The sequence below is a fragment of the Gouania willdenowi genome, chromosome 8 (assembly GCF_900634775.1).
Source record: "Gouania willdenowi chromosome 8, fGouWil2.1, whole genome shotgun sequence".
Lineage (NCBI taxonomy): Eukaryota > Metazoa > Chordata > Actinopteri > Blenniiformes > Gobiesocidae > Gouania > Gouania willdenowi.
In genome coordinates, this window is record NC_041051.1 from 17,827,347 (window position 1) to 17,844,133 (window position 16,787).

The following is a 16,787-nucleotide window of genomic DNA, read 5'->3' on the forward strand; positions in this document are numbered from 1 at the left end:
TGTAATTGTGAAGTCTACTTAGTCTATTTTTGGAGTAAGTTTCATTCATGTTCTGCAAGTTATCTCTAATTGTTAATGTTATTTTTTCGTCATCTAAAGTTTGCTCTACCGTTCTCAATCAAAGATTTATTTTGGGTGAGATTTGTTGTTTCATAATATGTCCCCTTTAAATTTTCTTCATTTTATTACATAATATTTACCTTATCTTAATAAAAATTGGTCAAAAAATGTAGGAAACTTAAAATGGAGATCCTGTTGGGACTGATATATCTCACTTATTGCTTGGATGTTGTCGGTTTCTTACATATTTTGTACTTTATGTATACGTAGAAGTGCAAACTAGGGCACAATATCATCAAAATGACTACTTTTCCTGCATAAAATCTGCGGCCCACTTGAGATCAAGCTGCTCCGTATTTGGCCCCTGAACTAAAATGAATTTGACACCTCTGCTGTAAAGCATTAACGTGCCTCATTAAATAAATTCAGTTTCTTCTAGTATAAATTGCCTTTTTTTTTCACGTGGATGAAAATCTCACCACTGGTTAAATCATAACAACCTGCATTGTTTTAAAATCTGCGAATGTGACCATTTGAACGTCAGGTATGAAGACGATCGATACTGTGATTGCACTGATTGCTGAGAACCACTCTGCTCTAAGCATCAGCTGAAAGGTTGAATGAATAGAAGGAAGATATACAGAGTAAAGGCTTGTGGAAAATGCAGGTCCACTAAGGAGAAATGTTAGATAAGAGCTACCAAGTCTCCAGAGAGAGACAGAGATAAATGGAGAGAGAGAGGGAGATAAAAAAAAAAAAAAAGAGCTAGAGGGAGGAAACAAAAAGGAATTGAGGGAGGGGGTTAATGTAAATAATGTAGTCTAAATCATTGCCGACGATAAGGATAAGCGTGTGGTACAAATACTGTTGGAGAAGAGAAAACAAGCTTCTTTTGTTTTTGTTTATTTTCTGATCTACTTAAATCATCGAGCGTTCGTCTGATGTCATTCGATGGTGAGTTTTTCTATTTAACGGCAACGTTCACAGGGTTTTCACATTGTTGTCGTTTGGAAAATGTTTAGTAAAACTAAATCTGTAAATCCTCCCACGTGCAAAAAAAGAATACATTTAAATGCATTACCCTGAATATGCATTGTCTCTGTAGAAGCTTTGTAATACAGTATGCTTTGCTCTGGCAACAAACAAACTACAAAGACAAAACAGGGAAGTAAAGCAAGCATTGAATAAAAAGTATAAAAGTGCACTAAAACATGGCGAAAGCTGTTGTGAAGTTTTTATTTTATTCTGATGCATCAATTGGTGTCACGTTGATCACTTGAGACTGAGACGCACTGTCACAACCCGACTTCTATCGGCCATGACAGAAGACGTTTGGTGCTTGAAAAGAAGGCATTTACAGTATTTATCAAAACCAAATTATTCAGCAGGCTAATTGCAAATGTGTGGTAAATAGTTTGTGGGATGTTGTGAAGTTTAAACATAAATTCACACAAGCCTAAAGTACCACCATTGTGTGCCATGGAGGAAGGTAGACAGAGAGCTAGGCTGCTCTTTAATACAGTACACCAGGAGCGTTGACACAGGTGTTCCAATCAGCAATTAGGCCACACCCTCATTACCTGCAGAAAACAGGCATGACACAAATACAGGCCTCACAGGATTTAGTCACAATAACTAACATAATATGAGTTTTTTAGGCAAACTATACATAAAACTGGAAAATTACTTAATTTACAAAGTCCACTAACTTAATTTTTACTTCTATCAATCAAGGAAACGAAAAAAGTTCTCTTATAAATATTAAACAACCTTATCTTGATTTAGTGGTCACTTTGTCATCAATCATTTGAAATTGTGTGAATTAATTGATTTTTTTTTTTTTTTAGAAATAGGCTACAAGGTTTTGTTACATGCAGAAACTCAAATTTTCCGAACAGAAGTGTATGGAGAACATACAGAATGTATGAAGATCCCTTTCAGATGTCTAGACAGGCTGATATTAAATATTAGCTATAAATATGACAACTATTTAGACTAAAATATGTGCACATTTATGTTATGTCTTTTCAGAAACCACTTCTTTAATTATGACTTCATTTGCTCCACCTGCAACGCTTGACATTCAACAGAACCTGGGTATCACCCCCTCCAACGCTCAAGGACCAAGAATCACAAATAGCACCTTACTTTCCAGCCAATCTACGGGTTTAGCTATATCCTGCTTCACAATGATATTTGGCACCATCTCCAACCTTACAGGTTTGGGAATCTTGGGTAGATCCCGTATCAGATTCCGAAGACAATCCAGAGCTCCATTTCTATCACTGACGGTAGCGTTGCTTTTGGCTGACCTGGGAGGCCATGTGATCCCAGGTGCATTTGCGTTGTACCTGCACATTAACCAAATATCTAAATCTAAAAGTGTCAAGCCTACCAAGGGATTCTGCAATTTATTTGGTGCAATTATGGTGTTCTTTGGCCTCTGTCCTTTGTTGTTGGGTTGTGCCATGGCCGTTGAGCGCTGGGTAGCCATCACCAAACCCTTTTTCCATGCCTCTACGGTTACCGTGACTCATATAAAGTGTGTTGTGTTATTACTATCTACTTGTGCACTAGTGCTAGCAGTTCTACCTTTCTTCGGCGTGGGAAATTACACAACTCAGACACCAGGAACATGGTGCTTCTTGCCTGTCCATGATCCACAGACTGTGGTTGACACGAGCCTAGTTCTCGTTTTCTCATGTGTGGGCCTCATTGCCCTTACTCTTTCCCTACTCTGTAACATCCTTAGTTGCGTAGCATTATTTCAGTCCAGAGCCAAGTCTCTCCATGGTCACACAAGTCAATCAGCTCGATGTGCCCGCCGTGCTTCTTCTGCCTCCACCTCCTCCTTGGTATGTTCATTGGATGTGGAGATGATGGTGCAGCTGGTGGCTCTCACTGTGGTTTCTTGTGTCTGCTGGAGCCCCTTTCTGGTGAGTACACCACACTTTTAATATTAGGAATCTTTTATCATATATTAATCAGTGGTGGCAAAAGTACTAGTCTTCCGTACTCAAGTAAAAGTATAGATACTTGAATAAAATAATTACTCTGGTAAAATTAAAAGTATTGAAGTTTCTCCCTTACTTGAGTAAAAGTTAAAAAAAAAAGGAAAAGTACATGCTAAATGTACTTAAGTAAAAAAGTTCAACAAATGTCCCTTCAATAATAAGACAGGGTTCTTAAGTCAGAAAATTCCATGTTTTTAGTTTACTGGTAGATAGAAACTAGTTAAATCTGTTCAATTTGAACATCTTTAGAATTTGAAACTCAGAATAAATACAATTTGTACATAAAAAGGGGCAAGAAAAAAAAAGTGTCAATGCTCAATTAAATCCAGAGCAGCTTTGAGTTTAACATTTTTATGAACTTGTAAAAAACTGGTACATGGAAATAAATTCAATCGGTTAACCTTCATGAACACCTGGAGAATTCAGCACTCATAGATTTATAAATTTGTAAATAAAGTGTTTCAAGCTTCTCCTCCAGCTTCACGGTTGTTAGTTTGTGGCTTTTTACGTCGTGACATCATCTTTGAAGATCGTAAAAGTAACGAGCCTTTTTTTTCAATGTAAGGAGCAGAAAGTACAGATATAGAGATACTCAAGTAAAGTACAAATACCGAAAAAACTACTTCAGTACAGTAACAAAGTATTTGTACTTTGTTACTTGTCACCTCTGATATTAACATAATGTAATTTTCTTTTATTATATTTATAGATTGACTGATGATTTTTCTCCTATTTTTTAGGTTCACATTTTTCTGATGCAGTTAAATCAGAAGCCCAGAGCTTCAGCAATGATGAAAGAGGGGTTCATCCTTGTGGGCTTGCGTATGGCATCGTGGAATCAGATCTTGGACCCTTGGGTTTACATCTTGTTTAGGAGGGCAGTGCTTTTAAGAGTTTGCTGTGGTCCGCACACTCGAAAACTTACAGTGGCAAAAAGCAATTCCTGTGACGAAACGCAATGAGATACACTATTTTGCCAAAGGTATTGAGACACTCTTTTGGATGTATTATTCCAAGGGTTTCAATTACTTCCATGATTACAGATAATAATTTCAAGCCCCAAGAATGTTTAATTATACTTATACAACCACATAGGAATTAATTTGTCAATCTGAGGGTTTGAGGGGATAAGTGTGGTGGTTACCAAGTGTACAACAAAGTCAGTTAGTAAAATTGTGATATTAAAGAGTAGAAGGTATGGGCATGACAGCAATTTAGTAACAAATGCGTTAAGTCACAAAGCAGAGTGTTGAAGTGCACAAAGCCTCTTATAATTAAATTCAATGTATAGAATGTCTACATTTCTAGCTGCTTCTTTAAAGTGTAATACAGATTGGAGGTGTATTATGATAACATTGTCAGGATCTCTAATTGCTTTAGCTAAACTACCAAAATGAAAATTACATAGTTGACTGATTGTGAATCCTGTGAGACTTTTTTTCCTAGTATTGGGTTTTGTCCTTTTTAGCACTAATATAAACTTAATAATTCCATAGTCTTTAAAATACATCAATGTACAGTTATATAAAGTAGACAGTGGCTATCCGTACGATTGCCGGATCAATGTACCGACATTCTATCCGTACGCAGCGCCCCTATTTGGCCCGTTTAGGTCATGTGATAGGTCAGTCATTGGCCAGTTTAAGTCGGGTGACGAAGACTGAACCTTACCCTAACCCCTAAAAATTGTTGCGATATTGGGTTATAACCTAACCCTAATCCTAACCCTAAACCTAAACCTAACCCTAATCCTAACCCTAATCCTAAACCTAACCCTAATCCTAAAGCTAACCCCTAACCCTAAAAATTGTTGCGATATTGGGTTATAACTTAACCCTAGCCCTAACCCTAAGACACTATGTACTTGTACTTTGGTAACCGTACCAATAGCACCGTGGGTTGTCCGTACGACAACCGTACAAAAAGACACTTTCTATAAAATAAGGTCAAAGGATATCAATGGACATATCCATTATTTAAAGTGCACTTTTTGTAAAATTATATACTTTAAATTGTCTTTATACTTGTAGAGTAAATTACTTTTGTGTCTGTACAAATACAATTTATTGCATCTAAAAAAAAAAATGAAATCACCTTAACCATGCACACTAAATTACCTGCAATTTCACACTAAAGATTTTCTTCATTATCATTATTAGGAAAGATCTGTAAAATTACAAAAGATTGTGTGTAAAATAACATTTGAATATTAAAGGAATATGTTGAATCACTTTTAAAAAAAACATAATGATATTGTAATATCATATTATGGTTTTCTCTCACCCAGAGCTCAAAGAGGAGGGAAGGAGGAGAGGGGGAGTGGGCGACAAACAGCATACGTTGATTCAACACTGATTAAGACGTTCAATCATTAAAATCTGACCACAAAACAACATTGATTCAATGACATCTTTTCAACATTGGTTAATGGGCGAGAATTGGATGATTGTTCGATGGATGAACCACCATCAATCGTCGACCATAACCAAAAATCAACCATTTTGACCATCTTTCAACATTGAATTAACATCTTTTGCTATCTGGGTAAACACTTGTTGCAACATTTTAGCATTGGCCATTGTTGGATATCACTAATGTGTTACTGTAAGAATAGTCAAAGCTACCATGTGTACACTTCAAAAACCTTATAATAAGCGTTTCCAAATTGGATGGGTGTCGGCGCATTGCACCAGCGTGGAGGTCCAAATTGCCATTTATTTTATTTATTAATATTATTTTATAATGTATTTATTCATTTGGTTTTGCCATTTTGTATTCAGTGAAGATAGCTGGATGGATTTTATATTATTTGATTTATTCTGTGGACAGATTCTCTTTGGGGAGTGGACATTTCCTGAGGGGGGAGCATGGCCCTTGGTGATGCCATTGTTTCCAAAAAGTAAAGCTGCTCACTGTTGAATGTGTTAACTCCAGTAAAAAATAGTAATTAAGAATGAGATATTGTTTGAATGACAACTTTGTACATGAATCGTCAAAATACATTTGGCAAAGCAGTGTTTCTGCTAACTTTGACCACGTTTCTCGTTTTTAACCAACTGAGAATATGTGTAGATTAAAGTTTGATAGCTACTGTGAAATTTACAACATGTTTTATGTCTAAACCTAGTAGTTCTGAGGAAGAGGAGGATAAAAGTTGACTTTTAACAATCAGTGCCGGTGTAGTGGCTCAGTTTTTCCCCAGCGGTCACCCACGTATTTTGGTATTTGGTCAAAAGGGTTAGTCTAGTCCAATCAGAACATTGGAAAAGCCTGACGTAGCACTAGTTTTAACCAATGGCTGAGCTGACCGGGATGGTTACACCCATGGTGGGCGGGGCTTACTGCGGCATCTCTTCAACATGGAGTACAGTCAAGCTTGATTCACTGCACGCTCAGCTCAGTCTGTCAAAACTCGGCTTCACTGTTTTGACAAGTTTTAGCAACTATTGGGCTGTAATGTGTTCTAACTATACTTTAATTTACAAACGATTTACTACGTACTGTTTTAAAATTGTTGTAACACTTTAAAAGCATTTTTTGGGGGAAATATATGTTTTATTGGACGGAACCGCTGAGGAGGTGAACATCGGAGAGTTTTGCTCAAGACACAGCGTGAACGAGTCCCACTGAGTGGCTGGGTTACTGGGTGAAAGGTCGTCCGTACCTCACTGCTGACTGTAGGTGAGTTATTAGAGCTATTGAGATGACTGCCTAAGGCATATAGTTTACCGGAAAGGTTAATGTGTCCTGTGGCTAAGTTTACGTGCTTTGTAGTATGCTAACTGAAGGGTAATTCATTTTTAATGTTAGCCGTTGCTGCTACTTTTCCTTTAAAAGCTCCCTGTGTTTGTTTGTACCAGCCACAGTACTGAGGCTTTAGTTTGTGAGCCCTCTCTTTTGTTCCAAAGCCTATCTGTGTCTTTCTATTTCGTGACAAGAATGCACAATGCGGCGAGTGTCTCAGCCTCTCTGGGGTCCCTGGGACTGCTTCGCCTCGTCGGGGTGTCCTGGTCCTGGAGCCTGGTAGCTGGGTTAGGAGTCTATCTGGGCACAAGGAGCTGGAAGTACTTCTACATTGCTGCCCTCACTGCTAAAAGAGACCTCACGTAAGCTTAATATGTTAAAATAAAAAAATAGTTCTCTATTTATTTTATGTCATACACCATGGTAATCTAAAATTACATACACTGTCATATCTTAGCCCATCCTTCTAAATATGGACTTCCTGATTTTTATAAACGGTGTGTATTTCGGGTGTATCCTGTATATTTATTTGTGTCTGATTGCAGGATAACATCAAAAGTATTTAACTGATTTTTGACAAAATTCTAACCAAAGATAGACCATACTCCATGGAAGATGTCATTACATTTTGGAGGGGATCCGGATTAATATACTGATTCTGGATCAGTTTTTTTCAAAACATCCCTATCTCTCATCTTTGGAGAAATGTAAATAATTAATGCCTTGATTCATAACTGCTGATCTTAGGGATGTCCCAATACAACTTTTTCTTACTGATATGATACCGATATTGCAGCCTTGAATATCGGCCGATACCGATATTGATCTGATATCAGCATAAATCATACTTTTTTTATTTTTTTATTGAATTTATTAATTTTCTTTAATAGAAAAATTAAATGATTACTTATTTTGTAGTGTGGAATGTTAGAAAAGACTTGATCAAGTGATGTTACTCAAACAAGAGAATAGGTATGAGAAAAACTGACCCATTTACAGTATTATTAACCAATTGGTTACATAAATTTTTACCTTCAACATCATATCTACAGTATTCTACAATTGAATAAGATAAATAAAAAATGAATTGAAAAAATAAATAAATAAATATCGGTGAATCCGGAAATTTGAATTCGATTTTCGTTTTCAGGCTAATATCGGACCTATATCCGATATAAGTAATTTTTTTTTTTTTTTTTATTACAAAAGAAAAAAGTGTGTATGATTCATGCTGATATCGGATCAATATTGGTATCGGCCGATACGCAAGGCCGCAATATCGGTATCATATCGGGAATGAAAAAGTTGTATCGAGACATCCCTATATACATTAATTGAATAAATAGTAAAAAGGTATTCAAAATAAGGCGCACAGTGGGGTAGTAACTCTCTACTGGTTTTCTATTACAATGACAACTAATTTTTACACATTAAATTGTTTTGTGAAGAAAAAAAAAATCTTTTTAATTGAATGTTTGCCAGTTCTGCATTTCCTGATTCACATGATGTAAATGACAGAATTGTTTAAAATATGACTGTGATGCAATGACTCAGCATGCATACTCTATTCTAACACTGCATTTCTCTCTCTTTCCTTGCTTTCCAGTGGTCTCTATGTGCTGATCAGAGTAAGGCTGGCTCTGTGGCGTTACATGCGCAATGGAAGTAATATCCCTTCCATTTTTGCGCAGACAGTCAAACGCCATCCAAATAAACCAGCTCTGATCTATGAGGCTACAGGGGAAACCTGGACCTTTACTCAGCTGGATGAGCTCTCTAATGCAGTGGCCCATTGGGCTCGAGATCAAGGCTGGGTTTCTGGGGATGTGGTGGCCCTCTTCATGGAGAGCAGACCATTACAGGTGGCTCTTTGGCTGGGTTTGGCCAAGGTGGGCGTGGAAGCTGCACTCATCAACTTTAGCCTGCGCTGTGAACCCCTTCTGCACTGTGTTGGGGTGTCAGGATCGAGGGCGATTGTGTTCGGATCTGAACTTGCTGATGGTAATAGTTGATTGATTGATTTTGGTTTTAACTCTGTTCAAATTGAGCAAAATTCTTTATGACAACAATATTGTGTAGTTGTTATAGCTGAAATCAATGTACATGACTGTTAGTTTGCATTCTTTGTCATGTTTAGGTCATAGTGTTAAGGTAGAGGAGCTTTATTGATCCCACGGTTGGGACATTTACTGTCATGACCGCTCACATCAGATAAAGTGAAAGAAAAAAAACTACAGAGGCAACACACAGAACACCCAAAAGACACCTGAAAAATAGTGCAATGAATGAGCTAAAATATGACAATACGACAATAGAGGCTATTTATAAATAGAAAAACAATATAAAAAAAGTATAAATAATATAGAACTGGTACTTGTTGTATTGGTAACATAGTGCAGTGTTGACAACACAGAGACTTGATTCTGCTGGTTTTGAATATTATTATATTCAGTTTGATACCAAAAACACTTAATGTAAAACCAAAAATGTATTCAATCTAGATTGAATGACTACTGCTGTCTTTTCTTTTTCTTTTTGAACAGCAATGTCGGAGGTCGCTTTCCCCTCGAGTCAGCCGATGGTACGATTTTGTACTGGAGACGTGAGTGAGGATGTTCTCTCTGATCTAAGTGCTCAGCATCTAGATCCTCTTTTAGCCTCTGCATCTAAACATCCTCTTCCACCCTGCAATCCCCCAAAAGGCATGAATGGTGAGTAGATCCTCTTTTTGGGGTGTTTGTTTTAGGTCAGTAACTATGACGATGGCATTAATTGTTCATTCGTTTTTTTTTTTTTTATTGGATTTTTAGAGCAGATAGAGGATTGTCCTATAGTTGTTTTTGTGATGATTATAAGTTCTTAGAATGATCCTGAAGGCATATTTTGTGCAGGTGGCAGGTACCCACAATAAATAAACAAACAATAGAAAATTACATGTTCAGTGCATACACATCACATAGATTAGCTGGTATAAATGGATTTGTACGTCTGTTAGTTAGGTCGTTGTCCTCCAACAAGCTGGATCTGCTAACAGACTGCACCAAACTGACCTGCTGACCTGGAAGGTCTTCTAGGAAAACACCTGCTCCTCACAAGCATCAGTGGGCCATCATACAGAGTAGACAGATTCCACATGGGCTTTAAATGTCTGGTGACCACAGCAGGCAGAGCTGCTGCTTTTTTCTCTAAAATGAAAAAGTGAGAGAAATCACAGCAGTCTGTAAAACTCTGTCAGTTGCGTAAAAAAAAAAAAAAACAAGTATTTTTCCGTTTGCCTTGAACACCCTGTAACTGTTAGATTTTCTAGTACTTCCATCTTCCTTCTCTCCCTCTTATCACTACAATGTTTTGTTCTTCGGTTATCATTTTTCTCATACCGTAATCTCATTGTTCTTTTTCAGAAAGAAGTTTTTGTTAAGGTACAGATACTAATTTGTCAGAAAATAGAATTATCTTTGATTGGTTTTATTGTGTTGTGGTTAGGTATATCTTATTCACTCATTTACTGACCTCATTTTGCTGTTATTCCTCAGATTTTTCCATTGCTGTGTTTAGTTTTAGATTAATTATAGCTGATTCCTCATAACTAAAAACTCAATATTTAGCCAAGTAACTTAGCTTTTTGTAAAGTGTAAAATTGATCATGATCAGAGCCAGCAATTGGATGCAGCAGTAATGGTGTGAATTTGAAAAACATCTTGAATAACAAACCTTGTCCAGACTTTTGTGGCATTGAAAAACATATTTGGATAGTTATGTTTGTTTGTTTGTTTGTTTGTTTGTTTGTTTGTTTGTTTGACCAGCAATACAGGTAGTCATACATAAATATCTGAATGTACATTAAAGAAAAATCAATGTTCATCTGCAGATCGGCTGTTTTACATTTACACCTCGGGGACCACAGGCCTGCCCAAGGCTGCCATTGTCGTGCACAGTCGGTATGAATATTTCAGTAAGCCCTTTATGAGACTAGAGTAACCTGGTTTTCTGCTAATGGTGCTTTTGTTGTCTTCCAACAGTTACTACAGAATTGCAGCTTTTGGGTATTTTGCATTCCGTATGCGCCCTGATGACATTCTGTATGACTGCCTGCCTCTCTATCACTCAGCAGGTTGGTAGTTCTCTTTTCTACCAGTTATAGACTTCATGTTTTACTATTGCAACTACAAGGGAGCATTCTCCTTTCAGGAAACATTATTGGAGTTGGTCAGTGTCTGATCCAAGGTCTCACTGTGGTCGTCAAAAGGAAATTTTCTGCCAGCCGCTTTTGGGAAGACTGTATTAAGTACAACTGCACAGTAAGGGCTTATGTTTAGAAAATACTGAATATATGATAAATCCCATCACCAAAAAATAAATCAAATTAGTATCCTTTAGTTGTGAACTCATTTTCAAAACATTTTCCCCGTTCACAGGTGGTGCAGTACATTGGGGAGATCTGCCGCTATCTTCTGTCTCAACCTGTGCGTCCATCTGAGAGGGACCACAAGGTTCGACTGGCAATTGGAAATGGATTGCGTCCCAGTGTGTGGGAAGCCTTCACTGAGCGTTTTAGGATAGCTCAGATTGGTGAGTTCTATGGAGCGACCGAATGCAACTGCAGCATTGCCAACATGGATGGCAAGGTGAGTAAACATTTGGGGTTTGTTTGTTTTTTTGTCTGCACAAACAAAATGTACATTTGAACAAAGTTGATCTCATTCTGCCCCGCCAGGTGGGAGCCTGTGGGTTCAACAGTCGCATTCTGCCCAACGTGTACCCCATCCGTCTGGTGAGTGTTGATGAGGACACCATGGAGCTGGTTCGTGACAGCCGGGGCCTCTGTGTGCCTTGCCGACCTGGTAATCAATATTTATTCATCAAACGATCATCCTGTGCTGATAACTTTTGATTGTAGCATTCTGGGACGACCGTGGCTCAGTGGTAGAGCGGTTCATCCAATATCTAATGGGTTAGGGGTTTGAATCCTGCTCTATCCAAGTCATTGTCGTGTCATTGAGCTAAGCACTTTAACAACATTGCCTCGTATGAATGGGTTTGAATTGGGTATGACTGTTAGAGGTGGTCAGAGAGGCCGTAGGCACGATATGGCAGCGCCACGGCAGCTGTGGCTACCATGTAGCTTACCACCACCGGTATGACTGATATGAGTGACTGGTGTGACTAAATAATGATTTCTGTACGCGCTTTGAGTCTCCTTAAAAAAAAAAAGCGCTATATAAATCTAAGTTATTATTATTAAAAGCAGGTGATTTCCCTCCTTCACTTATAGGAGAGCCAGGTCTTCTGGTCGGTCGAATCAACCAACAGGACCCTCTCAGACGTTTTGATGGCTATGCTAATCAAGATGCTACAAAGAAGAAGATCGCTCACAATGTCTTCAAGAAAAATGACACTGCCTATTTATCAGGTCAGCAATTTTTCTTCATCAACATTTTTTGTAGCAGGTAAACTTAGTATTTAATTTGCTTTAGGTGACGTGCTGGTGATGGATGATTTGGGGTACATGTACTTCCGTGACCGCAGTGGCGACACCTACCGTTGGCGAGGAGAAAACGTGTCCACCACTGAGGTTGAGGGAATCCTGAGCGGGCTCCTGGGTCAGACGGACGTGGCTGTATATGGTGTTTCAGTGCCAGGTACTGGTTCCCTGTTACTATTATCTACAGTACGTTAAAACCCCCTGGATTATTTGCTCTTTATTTATTTAAACTGATGCGTATGTCTTTTAATGAGCTGTGTGGGAGAGTATGAAGGAGGGTCACTGTTAATCTTCCTATAAAAGTCTTTTCTCTTCATATTTATTTGAGATGTGGAAGGGAAGGCAGGCATGGCTGCTATAGCAGACCCCTCAGAGAGCTTTGACTGCAACAGTTTCCTGCAAAGCATCCAACGAGCTCTTCCTTCATATGCTCGCCCTGTGTTCCTACGGATCTCTCCACACGTAGACACAACAGGTGAGCAGCTTCAGTCAAAACTGATCACATAACTATCTACTATTCCGATTGTATCACTAGAAACAATCCTTATTTCTCTTATTTCTTTTAAACAATGTATAGGTACATTTAAAATTCAGAAAACGAGACTCCAGAGGGAGGGGTTTGACCCACGACTCACAACGGACCAGATCTACTTTTTGAACCCAAGGGCTGCTCGTTATGAACCTATGGATGAGGATTTATACAACACTATAATGGAGAGCAGAATGTCACTATGACGTGGTTTAAAGTGAGAGTTGAGCATCAGTGCAGCTGTTTCTCAACCAGCTAGGTTGAAGGCAGGGTTTTAACCATTCAGGAAGCAATAACTACTTACATGGAGATGACTTTTATAAGTTTCAACACTGTGAAAGTAACGCACTTGGTCATGTTGTGATAGCATTTATATTTTTATTGGCCTTTAAATCTCTTAACAAACACCTCAAGAAGCCCTTAAGCTTTGCTGCTCATGGAGTGAATAAATCCTTTTAAAAGGAATTTTGTTATAACAGGAATTAAGACTGAAGTGGTGGTGTCTTTTTTCATGAGATGTGTGTTCTGGTGGGTTGTGTTGTGAGGTTAGCTCTAGATAGTATTAACTCATTGGTTCTCAAACATTTAATTGTACACTCTAACGGAGCAAAAACTTCAAAAGAAAAAGAAAACCTGTTACCGAAACGCATTAGCGTAGCGCTTTATCCCATAATCCCACTGCATTAAACAGTGCAGCTCTGTTACTGCTGTGTTAAATCTGGCTATAGATGAGGCTTCATGCATTGTACACAAGTGATTAGCACTAGTTCAAACATAAAACAAAATCATTAAAGTTTTAAAGAGGAGACAAACTAACTTCACCTGTTGGGGTTTCTGTTACTAAATGTGCCTTTTATAAACTCCATATTTGTTTCATTTCTAACTTTGAAAAGCAGCTCAAATGAATGTTGGAAAATGATTTCAGTTTGTATGAATTACATACTGTAAGTTCATGTAATAAATCTTATATTTGTAATGATGTATAGGCATCCTAGAATTGAAAGTTTAAACCCTAGTTCTCACATGTTGTACTTATTTTGTTGTAACTTTAATAAATAAGTTTTAAGTGAGACTCTCTTTTTGTTACTTTCAGTCAATTGTTTTTGACTTAATCAGCACATTATCTATAACTTTCACAAATGTTGTGAAATCTTGACATTTTACAATTTGGACAATTCTCCAGTGGATTTAATCTAATGATACGATTATCCTGGCAGGCAGGATCTTCAGAGGGTTCTCTTTGCAAGCTGTGCAGAAGTAGGGAAAGACTTTAGGAGTCGTAACTTCAGTGAAAGTGAAGAGAGGAGTCCTCTCTCTGGGGTCATAAAAGGTCACCTTGCCTCGGTCCATGTCTAAAACCACTCGTATCACCTCCGGTTTCCTGCTCATGTTGAGCGGCTCCCATGGTGCTGTGCAGGCTTTATGCTCTCCATTTCGAAACCTTATAGTCCAGAATCCTTCTGCTGGAGTCAGCACGTGCTTCCCCTTCCTGTTGATGGACTGACTGGCCACTCCCAACACCCAATATGTGTTGTCGTTCACCTCCACATCCCAGCTGTGACGTCCAGACTCGAGGCCCTCAGCAGCCAACATCTCTGCGCTGATGTCAAATCGCTCAGGGTTGTTTGGCAGCTTAAAAATCTGAGTTGAGTTCTGCACAACGGTGAGATCCTCAGAGATGATGAAGCAGCTGGCTGCCGTGTTTGGATCAAGTATTACAGGGTCTTTGAGGGAGGGGGGAAACAAAGTTTATATATATATATATATGAGTGGCAAAGAAAACTGTCTCTTGGAGGAACTTACAGTATTTAACTGTACTCTTCATTTTTTCCCACACTTTGAATTTCAGAGAGCCCAGATGTTTGGCCACGTCAATCAGAGTGTCAGGAAGTTCTTGAGGTGCCACTACATTTTGCCAAGTTCTGAAACAATATTTTTGCTGTTAACGCCAAAAAGTATCTCATCAAACGAAGCACTTTTATTACTCACCTCTTTATCGTTTCCTTGTAATTCTGAAAGGTCAGAGGAGAAACATTGATCATCTTAATTCCCACCTGAATCATTTTTGTTCCATTATATTATGTTCTACCTTTAGAAAGGGGATGTCTTCCCTTGTCATTTCTTTTTCTACTAATATGATGATGTTGGACAGTGATGTCACTTCATCGTTGATATCCTCAATCTTTTGGTTTATCATCTGATTCCTCTGGTCCTCCTCTGCCTTCAGGGCTGATAGTCTGGTTGCTTCTTGCACCTTCAGGAAATGATGGAGGGTTTCAAACTCTTCTTTGATCTGGGTTTCAGTGTGTTCAGTCTGGTTCTGCATAAAACATGATTTATAAGTGAAGTGATTCTTATTTTAAACCCTCACACAAAGCCACATCAGATGGATATTGCACTATCAGTACCTTCACATGTTGGGACATATCCTCATAAGCAATCTTTGCCTTTTTGCAAAGCTGCAGCTTCTCTTTTATGGGCAGGAGTGCATTCTTCAGTTCCTCCTGAATCAGTGAAAGTTCAAGCTTTTGAATACACAGTGATCAAATACTGTCAATACAATGTGGACTGGCCACAATAAGGTGACAGGTTGTTTACAAAGTATTTCTTGGATAAAAGTTCAAAGTGCAGACGGGGACACTGATGGCAGCAGAGGGATTGGTTTCACGTTAGTTTTCAGGTTTCCTCATCTCTAGAGAAGGAATGAACGTATGAGCTTCACAGAAACCTTGTTGGGGAGTCAAATTTCAGTCCTCTCTGCACCCTGAATAGCAACAGGAATCCAAATATATAAATCATAAGTGTCAATGAACTCTGCACAAATACCTTGACGAATACTGGGTCAGAGCACATTGAGGAATATTAAAGTAGGGGGGAAATAAAAACAAAATACATCAATCACGAATAAGATTTAAACATTCACTCATTCACAATTGTCCTTTTTGTTCACCAGACCTTGTTGCAAACTCTGCATCTTGCATTATTCTTCGTGTATTCATCTAATGAGAAACCATTTTAAAAAAACATGAGTTGCTCCCAGTGAAGTTTTTCTATTGAGTATAAAGATCTTGTTCCACCTTGTGTGTAACCTTCCTATACTAAACATGCCTACCTTACAGTCATTGGCACCTTCACCAAGGGGATACAGTTTGTGTCGAGCATGTGCAGCAGCTTTTCCACACACGGCACAGATCGGCTCAAAGTCATCCAGACAGAAGAGCGTGAACTTCTCTCCATGCTCTTGACACGACTCAGGGTCATTCTTGCTTCTTTCTTCCCTGAAAGCGTTACACTTCTTCTCCAGTGCCTTGCTCACCACCAGTTGATCCATTGTGGCTTGGCGGCAGCACAGAGGGCACGAGTGCGAGTCCTTACTGCCTTGTGTTTCCCAGTTGTCTATCAGACAGGCTTTACAGAATTTATGGATACAGCTCAGCACCACAGGCTGCCTGAGAATGTGTCCACATAGTGGACAGGAAAGGTCATCTTCACAATGAGTGCGATGGCTGGCCATTCTTCTTCTGCTGGGCTTTTGATGATAAAGCAGGCTCTGAAGCCCCGCCTCCTACATCCATGGATGGATACCTCATCATGACCTCAGAAATAAGTGTAATAGTTTGGCTCCAGGACACATATCTTGTGTAATTCAAGTTGTGTTGTGTATGCGCATTTTCATTCTCAAATAAACACTTCTCCCGGGAATAAAGACAAAACTTCACATTGAGGAAACTAGATCTGTGCTGATTAGATGGAACAAAGTATGAATGAAAGATATGAGTGAGGCAATAATAGGATGATTTAACTTTGCTGTATATAGTCATTAATTAAAGCATCATGGTATATGAGAAGTGTGTGAAAACAGCAGGTGTGACCGGGTAACGAAAGATGTGTCTGTGAAAAAAAAGGCTCTATATTAAGGCACAGTGCAAAGATATAAATAGCTACAAGTGGAAAGTAT

The 16,787-nt window shown here is 38.6% G+C and overlaps 3 protein-coding genes across 3 annotated transcripts; 2 read left to right on the top strand and 1 right to left on the bottom strand.

Moving 5' to 3' along the window:
- The first annotated feature begins 908 nt into the window (after positions 1-908).
- ptger1c (prostaglandin E receptor 1c (subtype EP1)) lies at positions 909-4,036 on the top strand. The gene is made up of 3 exons (XM_028454949.1): positions 909-1,014; positions 2,092-2,996; positions 3,815-4,036. Exons 1-3 carry the CDS (start codon positions 1,002-1,004, stop codon positions 4,034-4,036), a joined length of 1,140 nt encoding a protein of 379 aa, XP_028310750.1. The 5' UTR covers positions 909-1,001.
- A 2,353-nt stretch (positions 4,037-6,389) lies between these two features.
- On the top strand, positions 6,390-13,641 carry slc27a1a (solute carrier family 27 member 1a). The gene is made up of 13 exons (XM_028454912.1): positions 6,390-6,755; positions 7,013-7,180; positions 8,425-8,819; positions 9,362-9,529; positions 10,687-10,756; positions 10,838-10,929; positions 11,007-11,116; positions 11,234-11,443; positions 11,533-11,659; positions 12,091-12,228; positions 12,293-12,457; positions 12,629-12,775; positions 12,878-13,641. Exons 2-13 carry the CDS (start codon positions 7,014-7,016, stop codon positions 13,033-13,035), a joined length of 1,947 nt encoding a protein of 648 aa, XP_028310713.1. The 5' UTR covers positions 6,390-6,755; position 7,013; the 3' UTR covers positions 13,036-13,641.
- On the bottom strand, positions 13,188-16,361 carry trim35-13 (tripartite motif containing 35-13). Its single transcript, XM_028454921.1, has 6 exons — positions 15,942-16,361; positions 15,238-15,333; positions 14,919-15,149; positions 14,819-14,841; positions 14,633-14,751; positions 13,188-14,553 (listed from the first exon to the last, which is right to left on the bottom strand). Exons 1-6 carry the CDS (start codon positions 16,341-16,343, stop codon positions 14,018-14,020), a joined length of 1,407 nt encoding a protein of 468 aa, XP_028310722.1. The 5' UTR covers positions 16,344-16,361; the 3' UTR covers positions 13,188-14,017.
- Between the last annotated feature and the right edge of the window lie 426 nt (positions 16,362-16,787).

Excerpts from the sequence above, each read along its gene's own strand:
- ptger1c (XM_028454949.1), top strand. Across the intron at positions 2,997-3,814 it reads TCTGCTGGAGCCCCTTTCTG|GTTCACATTTTTCTGATGCA; the intron begins GTGAGTACACCA and ends CCTATTTTTTAG.
- slc27a1a (XM_028454912.1), top strand. The coding sequence starts at position 7,014 with ATGCACAATGCGGCGAGTGTCTCAGCCTCTCTGGGGTCCCTGGGACTG. Across the intron at positions 8,820-9,361 it reads CGGATCTGAACTTGCTGATG|CAATGTCGGAGGTCGCTTTC; the intron begins GTAATAGTTGAT and ends CTTTTTGAACAG. Across the intron at positions 10,930-11,006 it reads GCCTCTCTATCACTCAGCAG|GAAACATTATTGGAGTTGGT; the intron begins GTTGGTAGTTCT and ends TTCTCCTTTCAG.
- trim35-13 (XM_028454921.1), bottom strand. The coding sequence starts at position 16,343 with ATGGCCAGCCATCGCACTCATTGTGAAGATGACCTTTCCTGTCCACTA. Across the intron at positions 14,842-14,918 it reads AAGACATCCCCTTTCTAAAG|AATTACAAGGAAACGATAAA; the intron begins GTAGAACATAAT and ends CTGACCTTTCAG. Across the intron at positions 14,752-14,818 it reads TACAAGGAAACGATAAAGAG|AACTTGGCAAAATGTAGTGG; the intron begins GTGAGTAATAAA and ends ATATTGTTTCAG.